At 49.9% G+C, this 15186-nt stretch overlaps 1 protein-coding gene across 5 annotated transcripts in view; it reads left to right on the top strand.

The window, feature by feature from the left end:
* Positions 1-15186, top strand: part of FANCM (FA complementation group M) — a 56829-nt gene that overhangs the window by 31679 nt on the left and 9964 nt on the right. For 4 of the 5 annotated variants that reach the window (XM_086892905.1, XM_086892903.1, XM_086892901.1 and 1 more), the window contains exons 11-14: positions 562-796; positions 5014-5171; positions 5653-5817; positions 12588-14457. In XM_086892905.1, coding sequence (XP_086749031.1) covers positions 562-796; positions 5014-5171; positions 5653-5817; positions 12588-14457 — 2428 coding nt within the window. The remainder of the gene's footprint in view (positions 1-561; positions 797-5013; positions 5172-5652; positions 5818-12587; positions 14458-15186) is intronic. The other variant, XM_086892904.1, reaches the window with a different exon arrangement.

Below are 15186 nucleotides of genomic sequence, written 5' to 3'. Positions count from 1 at the left end.
TGAGGGGTTTATCAGAGCTGGCTGTGGGCCTGTTCCAGTTTTATCCAGGAGCATCTTTCTGCTCCCTGCAGTCCCCTCTGGCAGTGGCAGCTGCCCTGTGGCCCTGGGAGCACTCAGGGTCTCACAGGGGACTGGAGAAGAACACAGAACCTCCCTGGGGGAGGCACTTCCAGTTTCTCTCCTCACTCTCTCCAGCTTTGCAGTGGTTTCTCCATTGCACAATGAAGTGTAATTAAAAGCACTCAGAGCACTCCTGACATCAACAAATCATCCTAGGCCTTTTTTTTCCTCTTGAGCTCCTTTCCCTGCTTCCCATGTAATCTAATTTCCATCATCCCTGTATCAGTGGCAGGTTGCAACTTCCCCCAGGCAAGGGCTGTGCTCCTTTCTCACTCTCCAGTGCTGTGCCTGCTGCTGGTCCATTAAAACACCCCAAACCAAACAACACCTCTCTGAGGGAACAGGAAATAATGAGAAACCCCACAGACACTGAGCTGTTCTTTTTGTTTTCATCAAATGCTGTGAGAAAACAATCAATTCTCTATTTACCTTCTCTTTCAGACCTACAACCAAAGCCAGTGTAACAAAAGGAGCATCCACAAAGCCATTTCAGGGAACAAAACCCTTCATTTCTACCAGCACAGCCCACGGATGGTTCCAGAAGGCATCAATCCCAAAGTGCACAAAATGTTTATCAGTGCTGAGGAACAGGAGCCCAGCAGCTCAAGGATGCTTTCCAAAGAGAGGAGATCCAGTTCCCTGCAGCACAGATCTGCTCTCCTTGCCTGTGGCACTGGTAAGAGGCTGTTTGATGGTGTTTCCAGCCTTTCCAAGCCTCTTTCCCAGGGGATTGTGGCTCTGCAGGGTCACTCTGTCAGCTCAGGGCTTTTCCTGGGCATCCTCACAGCTCTGCCCTGAGCCAGGCCTTTCTTCATCCTTCTCCATGGAGTCACTCACTGGAGGTCAGACACTCCAGCTGCAGGCACAGGAGGCAAATGTTCATCACAGAATCCCAAAATCCCAGACTGGATTGGGTTGGAGGGACTTTAAAGTCCCCGTGGGCAGGGACACCTTCCCCTGTCCCAGGCTGCTCCAACCCCACCCAGCCTGGCCTGGGACACTGCCAGCTTTCTCTGGCTTTGTAAATGACAATAAAACAGAAATGCTTGAAAAGTGAGGGACTTTGATGTGAGGAAAAGGAGAAATCAAGGGTGGGATATTTATTAATTGTGCAGATTCTCTTGGAGGAAAATTCATAAAATTCTCTTGGAGGCTTTTTAAGCTGATGCAGTTCAGTGGCACAGGAATGCTCAGGAAACTGAATACAATCCTCAGAGAGGGACAAAAGAGCTGCTTTTTATATAAATACTCAAGAATTTATATATATTTATATAAATACTCGGAAATTTTCATGCTCTATCTCCTCCTTACTGCTTTCTGTAAAGAACAACAGCAACTTCTTGAAAGAAGAAACTCAAAGCCTTGGGAAACTTCTTATTTCTGATTAAACAGACACAGCTGCTGGAAACCAATCAGAGCACAACGTGGAATGAAAATAATCATTCTGGAGCATTTGTTGGTCTGTCCTAGAGAGGAGAAACGAGCAGGGAGGGCATAAAGGAAAGGATAATGCTGGGAATGTTCCTGCTGTGGGAGGGGCTGGAATTACCCAGTGCCTTCTGTGTGAGCCACGAGTGCAGCTCCCCAGGGCTGGGGGTGCTGGGTCCCCAAAGGGGCCAGGGCTGATTTGCCAAAGATGATCAGGGTTGAGTCCCCAGGGTGGTCATGGCAGGACAGAGGCCCCAGGGTGGCCAGGACAGAAGCCCTAGGGTGGCCAGGACAGAAGCCCCAGGGTGGCCAGGACAGGACAGAAGCCCCAGGGTGGCCAGGACAGAGTCCCCAGGGTGGCCAGGACAGGACAGAAGCCCGAGGGTGGCCAGGACAGAGGCCCCAGGGTGGCCAGGACAGGACAGAGGCCCCAGGGTGGCCAGGACAGAGTTCCCAGGGTGGCCAGGACAGGACAGAGGCCCCAGGGTGGCCAGGACAGGACAGAAGCCCCAGGGTGGCCAGGACAGAGTCCCCAGGGTGGCCAGGACAGGACAGAGGCCCCAGGGTGGCCAGGACAGAAGCCCCAGGGTGGCCAGGACACGACAGAGGCCCCAGGGTGGCCAGGACAGAAGCCCCAGGGTGGCCAGGGCTCAGTGGCCCTCGTGCCCTGTGCAGGGCACTGAGCACAGCCTTGTGGATTCCCCTTCCTTGCTGGGTGACCCAGGGGCTGCTCCTGATTTTAGTGACGCTCAGGATAAAGCTCCAAAAGAGGACAAAGAAAGGAGCTGACTTTTCCACGTTTTCTCTTCATTTTAGTGCCCATTTCCACAATAAAAAATGGGTAAAGCTGGCAGCAGTGGGTGAGCTGGGTGTGTTCTCACCTCTGCTCTCACTCTGTGGAGGTCCAGTTCTTCCTCAGGTTTCTCCTGAGCTGTCATGGGCTGAGTTATCATAGAAGTTTCAAACATTGACCTTGTTTTCATGTCAAAATAAATCCAATCATGGAATCCTTTCTGTTGGAAAAGCCCTCACCCTTTCCATGAAGGAATTCCTCCCTGTGTGAGCCTCTCCTGGCCCAGCTCCAGCTTGACCTTCCTCTGGTCCTGTCACCCATTACCTGAAAAAAATATACATTTTCTGTTCTTCTTAATTTGATCCAATTTCTATTGATTTTACACCCCTCTTTCACTTCAGAACCTCTTCCATAACTTTTGTCTGTCGGCCCCAGAAGGATCCAATAGCTTGTGCTGCCCCATCTTTAACCAAATGTGTCCTTCAGTTTTCACAGCTCTCCTTCAAAAAGTCCAGCAAAAAATCCCTTTACTCCATAAACCTCATATATCATTTCTTGTATTTTAAGATTTTTTTTCCTCTCCCTGAATTTTGGGTTTTGTTTTTTTTGGGTTTTTTTTAAGAGTTTGCTCAGGTGAGGAGCGTGTCTGTGTTGTTGTTCCTGGGAGCTGAATCTCATTTCAATCTATCAGAAATTCCTTTTTGCTTTCATCCAGATGAAATCTCATTTTGTTAATTCTTCTGCTGGTTCCCCACAATTCTTCTACTCCCTCATGTCAGAGGGATCAGTTTGGAGTCATCAATAACCGTGGGTTTTGTTGGATTTTACAATTTCACGTTATAATTACTGGTTTTATCCTAATGAGAATTGGTTTGGACTCGCTTTTTGAGATTACCAGCACCTGCTTTAGTGTTTAGTCCTCTGTTGGGTTCTCATGCCTTTCCCATGGATAATTCTTGCTCTCTTCCCAGCTGAAGAAGGTGGGGAAATGTTCCCAGTGAAAATTTGTTGTTTCTGGAGAGAACCGAGGAGAATGGTGTGGATGATTTGAGTGCTGTGTTTGTGTCTGGTAGGGCCTGGCATCCCTAACTGGGAATGTTCTTTATTTTATCTTTAATTTAATGATAATTACCCATGGGACAGCACCAGCTGCTTCCCAGGCAGGGGAGAGGCTGTGCCAGGGACTGCAGGACGTGGTGATTCCCAGCCCTGGATCCAAACAGCCCCACTCAGGGTGGGAATGTTCTCCTGCACTCCTGTTTGTCCAGGTCCCTCTTTCTCTGTGCTTGGGAAATGTGAGCAGCCACAATCCTCCCTGTGCTCCCCTGCAGGAAGCCCAGAGCTCTGGGAATGATCTGTTGATTCCATCTGGGAATGGCTCCTTGCCTGGCTCAGCTGGGCTGGTATCACGGGATCATCTCGTCTCCGTCCCGCAGGAACGCAGCTCTGAAGTCATCGTTGTTCCCAGTGTGCCCTGCTGGGGCTGGATGGCAACAGATCCTCAGGAACAGGGAATGGGCACATTCCCAAAGCTGCCAGAGCTCCAGGAGCCCTTGGGCAGCGCTGCCAGGGATGCACAGGCTGGGATTGCTGGGGGGTCTGGGCTGGGACAGGGTTGGGATGATCCCTGGGGGTCCCTCCAGCTCAGGATATTCCTGATCCTGTGACCCCTGTGTGTCCCAGCTCAGGATATTCCTGATCCTGTGATCCTGTGTGTCCCACTCAGGATATTCCTGATCCTGTGATCCTGTGTGTCCCAGCTCAGGATATTCCTGATCCTGTGATCCTGTGTGTCCCTCCAGCTCAGGATATTCCTGATCCTGTGATCCTGTGTGTCCCTCCAGCTCAGGATATTCTGGGATTCTGTGATCCCTGTGAGTCCCTCCAGCTCAGGATATTCTGGGATTCTGTGATCCTGTGGGTCCCTTCCCACTCAACAATTCCCTGGTTCCAAATGCTTCTCTAAGAATTGTTCTTCATTTCCTTTTCCTTTTCCTTCAGGTCTCTTTTTCCCTCCTCTGCCAGGTCCTTGCCCTGGCTGTTCTCTCCTCAGGAATGTGACATCTCCTACCCTTGAATCAGAAATTCTTCATTGTAGTGTTGGTCTGGGATTGTTTAGTGATTAAAACCATCACTGCTGGTTCCTTTCTGCAGGTTTTCCTGCCCAGGACGTCAGCAGGGCTCTGGGCTCAGGGTTTGCCCCTGGCAGCTGCAGCTTGAGAGGATTGAGAGATCCAGGCTGATTCTGATTCCTCTTGTGTGGAATTAATTCCCACCAGAGCCAGGGCTGCACATCCTCCCCAAATCCTGTCTGTACAGACACTGGCCAGTTACCTTGGTCATTTTTCTCCCAGCTTCACACCTCTGGCCTGAAAACAAATCACATTCTCAGCTCTGATTCTTTGGAATCACTTCCAGGGTTGTTTAAGGGACTTGGCAGTGGGATGGGGATTTATATCTGTCTCTATTTTAAATGATGTCCTCCCCCAAACCAGCAGCTTAATGATATTTATCCATATAAAACATTAACACTCTTTGGATGCCCGTCCCTGGCTTCACATTCTCTGCATCTGGTTTTGGTTGTGGCTGAGGGAAGATGTTTTCTTTGGTCCCACACCAAGTTCTTTTATTGCCACAGCAGGTAACATTTCCCTTTGATTATTTTCCCACAGGCCAAAAGCAAATGAGCTCCCATGAGAGCTGGGCCCTGTCTCCTGAGGAGTTTGAGATATGGGACAGATTCTACAGGATTAAGGAAAGTGATGGGATAAAGGAACCAGTATTGCCTCCAGTTCACTTTGAAACCTTAGAAAACCTGCAAGAAACACCAGTGAGTTCCATGCAACCTTTCCTTTGACACCAGCTGCTGGGAATGCCAGAGCTAACGCTGGGTTTGGAGGAAGCCTGTTAGAAAATGCCTTTTTGAGGTTGACATGGGGGTTCTTGAGGTTAAGAATTTTGTAATGGGATGTTTGAAATGGCTCTTTGAGGTTGGGCCTGTAAGTAAAAAGGTCTGTAGATTAAGAATTGGGTCAATGAGTTAAAAATGTATTAGGAAGTCTCAGTATCCATTAAGTTCTGCTCCTGATTTTAACAATTCCATGCAGGATGCTGTATCCACAGAATCCCAGGGTGGTTTGGGTTTAAAGGGATCTTGAACCCATCTCATTCCACCCCCTGCCCTGGGCAGGGACACCTGGGCACCTTCCCCTAGCCCGGCTTGCTCCTGATGCTTTTATTTGGGACCAGACTGAAACCTGTCTGATAACATTTAAACAATTCCTTGCTGAAAATCTCCTTTCCCATCCCAGTTCCCCCTGCAGAAGCCCGAGGAGGGGGCAGCTCTGGAGCTCTCCTTGTCAGAGTGGAGAATTTGGCAGAATCAGCCTCTGCCCACATCCCTGGTGGATCACTCGGATCGTTGTCACCTCTTCATCCATGCCATGGAAATGATGGAGCTGATGAGGCACCAGCAGGTAAAAAAATCCTCTCCAGGGACTGGATACACAGCTAGAACAGTTTAAAAATAATGAAATTTAAAAAAAAAAAAAAAAAACCAAACCAATAATTATTTTCAATAATAATTTTATTTTTAAGAAAATAACCGATAATGTATTATGTGTATTTAATCTTGTTTCAGAATGTCCCCCACTGCTATGCTGTGATTCCTAATCTTTTCCACAGAAAAATTGTTTAAAACTGTTTAAAAAATGTGTTTCCCTAGGTTGGAAAAACAACCCCACCCTTAAATCAGCCTTTTTTTAGTGGATTCCAGTATCAGTTTATGACAGAATGACATTAAATACAAGGAGCAAAGGCAACAGGAGGGAAACCAGAGCTGTTCCAGGAATTGGGAAGAGTTTGGTGTCGTGTGTCCATCAAAGCATCCCAGAACAGTCCTGCAGGAGCACACAGGGCATGTTTGAGGGGATTTGTGCTTTCAGGCTCTTTGGGTTTGTTTTTCTGAACTAAAAAGCGAATTATTCCTGAGAATTAAGGGCTAAGAGGAGCTAAGCCAAACAAACGTGGATGGGAACGGTCTGGGAGATGGGAATTTTGTTTTCTGGCAGGGATGGGTACAGAAATCCTTCTGGAAGGCACAGGGAAGTGTCTGTAGGGGTGGATGGAGGCTTCAGTGGTTCACCACATTATTTCTCCCTCCAGCTGAGCTCCCCAAATGTTGCCTTGCAGCACGTGGAGGTTTTTTAGGTCATCAGAAGCTGTTGCTAAGCTGCCAGAGTTTCCTGGCTAACAGCAGGACTAAGGGAGGAGGAGAATGGAGACATTGTAGTTGTGCTCCCGAGGCTGTGAGCAGACCTGCCCAGCTCAGAAAAGCTTCTCCACCCCACCACAGACAGCCCTGGCTCCTCTGAGGGTCCCTGGCCCCAGCTGCAGAGGGAGAGGGATGGGGCAGGAAGGATGGCAGGAGGACAGAAATGGTTCAAGAATTAGAAGGTGCCCCCTGAGCCTCCTTTTCTCCAGGCTGAGCCCCCCCAGGTGCCCTGCTGGCTGAGATCCAGCTGTGCTGGCCTCCAGCCTTCTCCAGCTGTGGCCCAGGCAGAGGTGCAGGGGTGCAGCTCCCTCACAGTCCTGCCAGGGTGTCCCCAGGAGCACGAGGGGTGACACAAAGCCCAGCACTCACCCTTTGGACCCTCCTAGGGAAAAGCAAAGCCCTGGCAGGAGCCAGGATTCGACACCTCAGATCCTCTGGGGTCCCTCTCACACCGAGCAGTGCAGTCAGGGACACCAGACTGCACCAGGAGTGTTCCACAGGAGGGGGAGATGCAGCACTGAGCTGATCAGCTCTGCCCTGAGCTCCTGACTGACTTTCATCAACATCCCCTGAAACCATCCCTGCCTTCCCTGAGAGCCCCTGACCGTGTTCCCACGGCAGGGAATGCTCCCACTGGAATCCAAAATGTTCCCCTGGAGGAGAAGGATCCAGGGAGAGCTCAGAGCCCCTCCAGGGCCTGAAGGGGCTCCAGGAGAGCTGGAGAGGGGCTGGGGACAAGGGATGGAGGGACAGGAGCCAGGGAATGGTTTGGGATGGGAAATTGGGAATCCCTGGCAGTGCCCAAGGCCAGGCTGGACACTGGGAGCTGTCCCTGCCATGGCAGGATGGGATTTCAGGTCCTTTCCAAGCATTCCAGGATTCTCTGCTGGAAGGGTTTGCATGGATGTGCTGTGCATCCAGGCTCCTGCTATAAATATTCCATGGCTAATTACACCCAGCTGATCTCCTGACGTTCATTTACGGTGCTTAATTAACAGAGGGGTTTAACACCAATACAGGTCAAAGCTCTTTCCTTAAATACCCAAGAGAGGGAACCTCAAACCTCAGATTTATTGATGATTTTCTTACTGGGGAATAAAACATAAAATCAGGGAAATCACGATTTCACTGTGAATAACCAAATGATCTGGAAATTTCTGCTCAGTTATTTCTTGGGCAGAATTTCATTCAGAGATTTTTCATGGCTTCATACAAGCCAGCACAAGAGGCATTTGCAGGGTTTTTTGGGTGTTTTCTGTTAAAGAAGAAATTCAGTGATGTGTGTGGCTTTCCTTTCCTTGTACTCATTCAGTGACTCAAGAAATTTGTGTTTCCATAACAGCTTAAAAAAAGTCAATTTAAAAGCTTTTTTTGATTATTTATAACAGATAAAGTGAAAATGGGTGGCAAAACAAATTCTATTGTATTTACATCTTAAAAATCTTTGAGAAGAGGTTGGCCTGGTGAAAAGAAAATAAAAAAAAAGTCAAAGAAGCCCCAAATGTGACCCCTGGAAAAGGCACATCCAGCAAAGCCTTTAATGCCCCGGGGGTTTTATTGCTACAGCAACGCATTTACTGCCAGGGGGATTTTTGGTGCAACATGGGAACATTTCAAGTTGTCCTTCTGCAAAATAATTCCATCTCTTTTAAGCATTTTTTGCAAATTAAACTGTGCTGTTTGGAAATAAGGCCGGGCAGAGTAATCCCTTTAGTGGGATGATATTTGCCCAGGTTTCTCTGGGAACAGGGAAGTGCCAGGGCTTTGTTTGTGTTTAAAACATTTAAATTTAGAGGAATGCTTCGTTTTAGTGTCCAGAATGGGAGGCTCATCTGGATCTTTCCCATTTCCAAGCTGGCAGTGGGAAGTCCCAGCTTTTCACAAGCAGAACAAAATAAATCCCAAAATCTTTGGGATTGTCACATGTCCCAGGCCTGGGATGAGCCTGGAACCTCTGGCTCTGAAATCAGCTGCCTCAGGATCCTCCAGGTGAAACATTCCCAGGACATTCCAGAATCCCAGTGGACCTGAGAAGGCTTCCCAAGCTTTTAGAGTTTTAAATCAGATGTGTTTTGGGGGAAAATTTGATTTTTCACCAATTTTCAGCTGGATCTTTTTTCTCAGGAGAGCCTGAATGAGAAGTTAAAAATGGTTCAAGTAAGGACAATGAAACGGTTTTATTTGGGGTTTTTAGACCCTCATTGCCAGTAAATTCTCTCTGATTAAAATCCTCTTCTGAGATGTGTCAAAACTTCTGATTCCAGAGAAGGTGGAAGGCTTTGGGCTGGTTTTGGAGGGTGAGGTGTCAGGGAGCCCCAAAATCTCAGCTCTCCAATTAAAGCAGCTCCTTTGAATCGCTTCTTCTGATCTTGTTGCCAAATCTTTGGAGTCCAAGCATTAACTGAGGTCAGGGTGGGTTGTTTAGACCTGGAATTGCAGGTGCCTGGTGCTTTTCCTGCTGCTGGGGCTGTGCTCCCAGTGAGGGATTTGGGAGTGGGACTGGATGGTCCTGCAGGTCCTTCCAACCCCAACCATTCCATGGATCCATGGCCTGAGCTTCCAGCTCCACGTGCTGAGCACAGAGAGCAGGGACAGGACATGTTCTCAGTAAATGGGGTCGTTTTTGTGGAATCCTGGAGTGGTTTGGGTTGGGAGGAGACCTCAAATCCCACCCCAGCCCTGGCAGGGACACCTCCCACTGTCCCTGGCTGCTCCAGCCCTGCCCAGCGTGGCCTGGGACACTGCCAGGGATCCAGGGACAGCCACAGCAAATCTGGGCACCCTCATTTATTCCCTGATGTTCTTGAACATTCACCTCCTCTGCCTCTTTGTTGATCCTGTTCCCATGTTTGCCAGGGCACATATCCTGGATTTTGTAATCATTTTTTAGGGATCTTGGCTGGTTTTTTTTGGGGGTAGCTGAAAGCAAAACCCAGCAGAATGAGCAGATCCATCAATTCTATGATGCCATGAGGGAGAGAATTATCTCGGTTTGGTAGAAGGAAATTGGGGTTTCTGTGTCCCTCAGGCTTCTTCTGTGACTCAACTAAATAAAATTTTAAAGATCATCCCATGTAATACACTTAAACCTCCAAAACCGAGTTTTTGACAGTGTTTTTTCCCCTGAAGTGTGTTCTGGAAAGGGAGCAGTGGTGGAACAGGGATTGATTCTTCTGCTCATTCCTCAGTTCCTGGAAAGGGAAATGAGTAAATGAGCTCAGGGAGAACTGGGGGTGCTCTGGACACGGGGCACTGGTGCTGTACCAAGCAGCAATTTTGGTAAAAGATGGAAAAGATAATCAGAAAAAATTCCTGGAACCACAGAAAGGTTTGGAAAGGAGCTGAAAGCTGTTCCAAGGCCCTGGAGGAGAGGGGGGAATGGGAGGGGTTGAGAACACACCAAAGGGGGGAATTCTGCAGGGTTTCACTCAGGCTTCCACTTAAAGGAGTTTTAATTGTTAAAAATCCACTTTGTAGCTGTCTACAGAGTGATCATCCATTTTCAAACAGCAGCATCACCAGGGTTTCATCAGGCAGATAAATCTTGTGCATCCAAAGCAGCTTCTGAGGAGAGAAGGGGCAATTCCAGTTTTGCTACTTGATGCCTTAAATTTAAATCCTGGAAAACAGAATGGGTGCAATTACAGATATATTTACATATTAAAAATTAAAAAAAAAAAAATCAATATAAAAAGTAAAAAATTCCTTTTCTGTTTCTATTTCCTATGCTAAAATAGATTTTGTTTTCTAAAGCGAATCAGTGGCTCCAGGCAGGGGCATTGACTGACAATAATCTCGGATGCTGTTTTCCTGCTCCTGACCTATTTCCTGAGGAGCTGGTACACCCTGAGCTCTCTGGGTTAGAGGGGCAGCTGAGCAGGGAATTTAAGGTTCCACAAGTTGTGCATTTCAGGCCAGAAGGTGCCCTGGCTGGAGAGGAGGGAGCTCTGTCAGGAGAATTCCTGGGAGTATTCCCAGGAAATGGGGCACTTACATAACCCCAGCCAGGCCACCCAGCTCTGGCCTAGATGCTAAATTTGGCAGCTGGGCTGTTCCTGGCCCCAGCAGCACCGCCAGGCTCCGAGCAGCCAGGGGGGTGTGGAGGGACCTGGGGACATTCCTGGGAAAATTCCTCGCTGATCCCGCTGCCTGTGCTAGAATCCCACAATCCCAGACTTAAATCCCATCCCATTCCCACCCCTCCCACCATCCCAGTGTCCAGCCTGGGATCCAGGGACAGCCACAGCTGCTCTGGGAACCTTGATTAGTTTGGGGTTTGTTGGTTTTAGGGGTTGTGTTGGAGTGGGTTTGGATTTGTAGGTTTTGAGGATTGGATTTTGATTAGCTTGGGGGTTTAGTTTGAGTTTTGGGTGTAGAAGATCTGGAGGTTGGATTTTGATTTGGGTTTGTAGATTTTGGGAGTTTTAGTCTGATTTGGCTTGGGTTTGGAGGGGTTTGGGGTTGTAGTTTTGTTTAGGGTTTGTAGGTTTTGGGGTTGGAGTTTGGCTCTGGGTTTGTAGCTTTTGGGGGTTGTATTTTGATTTAGTTTGAGTTTGGAGGGTTTGGGAGTTGGATTTTGATTAGTTTGCGTTTGGAGGGTTTGGGGGTTGTATTTTGATTTAGTTTGGGTTTGGAGGGTTTGGGAGTTGGATTTTGATTGGTTTGGGAGTTGGAGTTTGGAGGGTTTGGGGGCTGGAGTTTGAGTTTTGGGTTTGTGAGTTTTGGAAGTTGTCATTTGATGAGTTTGGGGTTTGTAGTTTCATGGGTTTGGGGTTTGTGAGCTTTGGGGATTGTAATTTGATTGGTTTTGAGTTTGTGGGGTTTGGGGTTTGAAGCTTGGCTAGTTTTGGGTTTGGGGGTTGTAGTTTGATTTGGTTTGTAGGTTTTGGGGGTTGTCCTTTGGTTAATTTTGGGTTGCAGGACAATATTGGGCCACTCCTGATCAGTGATCAGAGCTGTGTGGGGTGGGCAGGGCAGCACCTCCTCCCATTTCACTCACAGGCACTGGTTTGGTTAATTAATCCTTAATCCATTTAATTTCTGTCTTGTTTGTGTGATGCTGGAATTGAGCCATTGTGCAAGGGGCAGTTGTTCCTGTGAGCCCCAAGAGATCCAGACCAGCCCCGTTATTGTCACCCCAGTGCTCCCTCTGCTCAGGGGACACCTGAATTGGACCCAGCTTTGTTGTTCCTCTTGGATTCCAGACAAAGAATTCCATGTCTTGAGTCTGTGCTCTGACCAGGCTGGAGGAAAAGGAATTATTTACAACCTGCCAGATCAAAACCATCCTTTAATCCTCTTTTCCTCACTGGTTTCTGTTAAACCTTCTCCTAAGGCAGCTGGTGTAGTCTGGGGATCTCCTTGGAGATCTTTAGTTAAAAAATCCAGACTTGGAGTTTCTTTGTGTATCTCTACTAAAGGGTGGTGTGAGCATCATCATCTGTGTGAAATTGGTGTTGAAATGATGATGATGATGATGATTAATGACAAAATCTGTTAAAAGTGCACAGTTTGCTTTGCCTGCTGCAACCAGAGAGGATCCTCAACCCTGTTAGGGATCAAATTCCTGGGAGGTGGCTTTGGATCCTGCTTCCTGAAATACCTCCAGATGAGCCAGTCTCATTGTAAAGGTCATTTTTATTTTATTTATATATATTTATATTTATTTTATTATTATTCCCACCCTCTACAAAGGTACCTCGTGTAATTTCAGGGCTTAACGAGTCCAGGGATTCATCTGCCAAAAAATAATTGTTCTGTTCCCATCCTGCACGTCCAGGTCCACTGTGCTTTTCCCAAGAGGGTGTTTAACAGAGCTGGTTGCCTTTTGAGCAGCAGATTTATAGACATCCATGAAAAATTAATGCAGAGTCTGTGGGAAGTTCTTCAGGAGGACAAAACCTTTGTCCCTTGTTTTGAGTGTCTGGGGGCAGCCCTGGGGTGTGTCTGGTAACCACTGCCCTGTGTCCCCAGGGAGACTGCAGCTATGGGCAGGAGCTCCAGCCTCACCTGCGGATGGAAGATGTGGATATTCCAGGGAACAAAAGGCATTTCTCCATGGCCAACCCGCCCTGGGATCAGAGAGCTCGCTGCTCCGGGAAAGACCTGGCAAAACCAAACCCAAAACCAAACCCAAACCCAAAACCAAAGCCAAAGCCAAAGCCAAAGCCGTTCCCACCTGATACAGGTGATGATGGGAGTGAGTTCTTGACCACCTTTAAAATAACCAAACCCAGGGCTCCCAAGAGAGCTCCTGGACTCCACGGGGAGGTTCCTGCATTGCCTGAGGATCCTTCGGCCTCTCCCTCGGGAACAAGGCTTGCTGTGGCCGGACACTCGGACCTGGGCAGTGACAGGGACGAGGGGCTGGAGGTGACATTTGACTTAAATGCATTTATTGACCTGTGTGACAACAGTGACAGCCCTGAGACCCCTGCCAGTCCAGCAGCACGGGAGAACAGCCCTGCAGGTAAAGCCAGCGGGAGCATCCGCAGGGATTCGGGGTACGGCACCTCCCCCGTGGCCTCCGACCTGTTTTATCTCCCCGAATCCTGCAGGGATCCCTTCCCGCAGCTGAAGGAGCCCCCGGGGCTGGAACAAGCATTCTCCCAGGTGCAAAGGCTTTTGTCCCAGTCCCCTCCCTCTGGGGATGAGCTGGAGGCTTTGGAGAGCGTGATGAGGGGTGAAGGAAGCACATCTCCTGCCCCACAGGTTCTCCCCCATGGTCGCTCAGAGGCACTGCGGGACAGCGTCTCCCCAAAAACTGATCCTTCACTGCTGCTCCTGGAAAATCCCAAAGTGACAGCTCCCAGGGAATTCTGTGCCTCCAGAAGTCCCTGTTTGGGCCAGACTGTGTCACCTAGCAAGGCTGCTGCTGCTGCTGAGGAGGAGGAGGAGCAGCTGTGGAATGACAGCTTGGATGGCCTGTTCGACAGCGAGGAGTTCCCTGAGATCCCAAACAACGCTCCCAGCAGGAACCACCCCCTGCCAAACGGCCCTCCCAAACCCGAGGACACGGGAGAGGCTGCCCTTGGAGCTGCTGCTGGGGAGCAGAGTCTCCATTTGTTCGAGGATGAGGCCGGTGAGGACACGGCCGAGGGCAGCCCCGCGGGCTCGGAGCCTCCAGCCAGGGCAGGTCCAGCTGGGACCATCCCTGGGACTGAGGGAGAGCCAGGCAGGGAATTCCCCCCTGGGAGCCCCAGCCAGCCCTGCAGGGAGCAGCCCTGGAGCAGGGAATCCATGGGAACATCAGCAGTGGGTGATTCCTACGACTGCTCCCAGGACCTGTTCTCCATCACCTTCGACCTGGGCTTCTCCATCGAGGACAGTGGGGATGACACCTGGGAGGAGGCCAGGGGTGCTGACACCCCCAGACTGAACGGGGCTGGATCCAGCAAGGATGTAAAAACCTCCCCGAGTGATGGCTCCAGGCTGGGAGCCTGGGCAGGCTGGGGCTGCAGAGGGCTGGAGAGGAGGGACCTGTCCACAGCGCCGGCGTTGCAGGGCAGGGCCAGCGGTGACGGGGAAGGCACCGAGGCTGCTCCTGCTGCAGGGCCTGGCCTCAGCTCAGGAGGCAGCAGAACGGGAAGGGAACCCCCTGAAGCTTCACCATTTCTGACCCCAACAAGGAGGAAAGGTGTGAACATCAAAGCTGTCAGAAGAATTCCTATGAAAGTCTTCTGGAATGGCAGGGAGCAAATTGCAGAGGTGTCTCCTGTAGGGCAAGTCAGAGAAAGCCCACGGAGGCAGAACTTTGGGAGATCAGCCATGGGTTCCCCTTCAGGGAGGACAGAAGGCCTGGAAGACACCAAACTCCGTGGATCCTGTGGGTCTCCTGCTGCAGGTAGGGAATTTGGTGGGACAGCTGTTATACCTTTGTGGTTAGGAAATAGGATCCAGTGCTTTTGGATCCTCACTTTGGATTTCTGACTGAGCTGGGAAGGTTGGAAGAAGAGGAATAATGGCTGTTGGGTCAGTGAGGGGACAGCAGAATCCAGGAGCTGTCCAGCTTGGAATGGTGCCTGCAAGGCTTCATCCTCTTGGTTTGGAATCCTGGGATGGATTGGGTGGGAAGAGACCTCAAATCCCACCCATCCCACCCCTGGATGTGCAGGGACAGCTCCCACTGTCCCAATGTCCAGCCCCAATGTCCAGCCTGGCCTTGGGCACTGCCAGGGATCCAGGGGCAGCCACAGCTGCTCTGGCAATTCCAGCCCAGACAGCAATTCCCAATTCCCAATCTCCCATCCATCCCTGCCCTCTGGCACTGGGAGCCATTCCCTGTGTCCTGTCCCTCCATCCCTTGTCCCCAGTCCCTCTCCAGCTCTCCTGGAGCCCCTTCAGGCCCTGCAAGGGGCTCTCAGCTCTCCCTGGATCCTTCCCTTCTCCAGGTGAGCATTCCCAGCTCTCCCAGTCTGGCTCCAGCCCTGTGGCCTCTCTGCAGGCCCCACTCAGTGCTGTCACAGACATTTGTGTCACAAAGTGCTGCCCCAGCTCTGCCTGTTGCTCAGCTTTGAAGGGTTTCTCTTGCTCTCCTGCTTCCCTTTTCTGCCTCTCCGCTGCCTGGGGTAAT

Source organism: Cyanistes caeruleus, chromosome 6 (assembly GCF_971803275.1).
Source record: "Cyanistes caeruleus chromosome 6, bCyaCae1.hap1.1, whole genome shotgun sequence".
NCBI lineage: Eukaryota > Metazoa > Chordata > Aves > Passeriformes > Paridae > Cyanistes > Cyanistes caeruleus.
The sequence above is the reverse complement of the archived record's forward strand: the minus strand, read 5'-3'. Positions and strand labels throughout refer to the sequence as shown.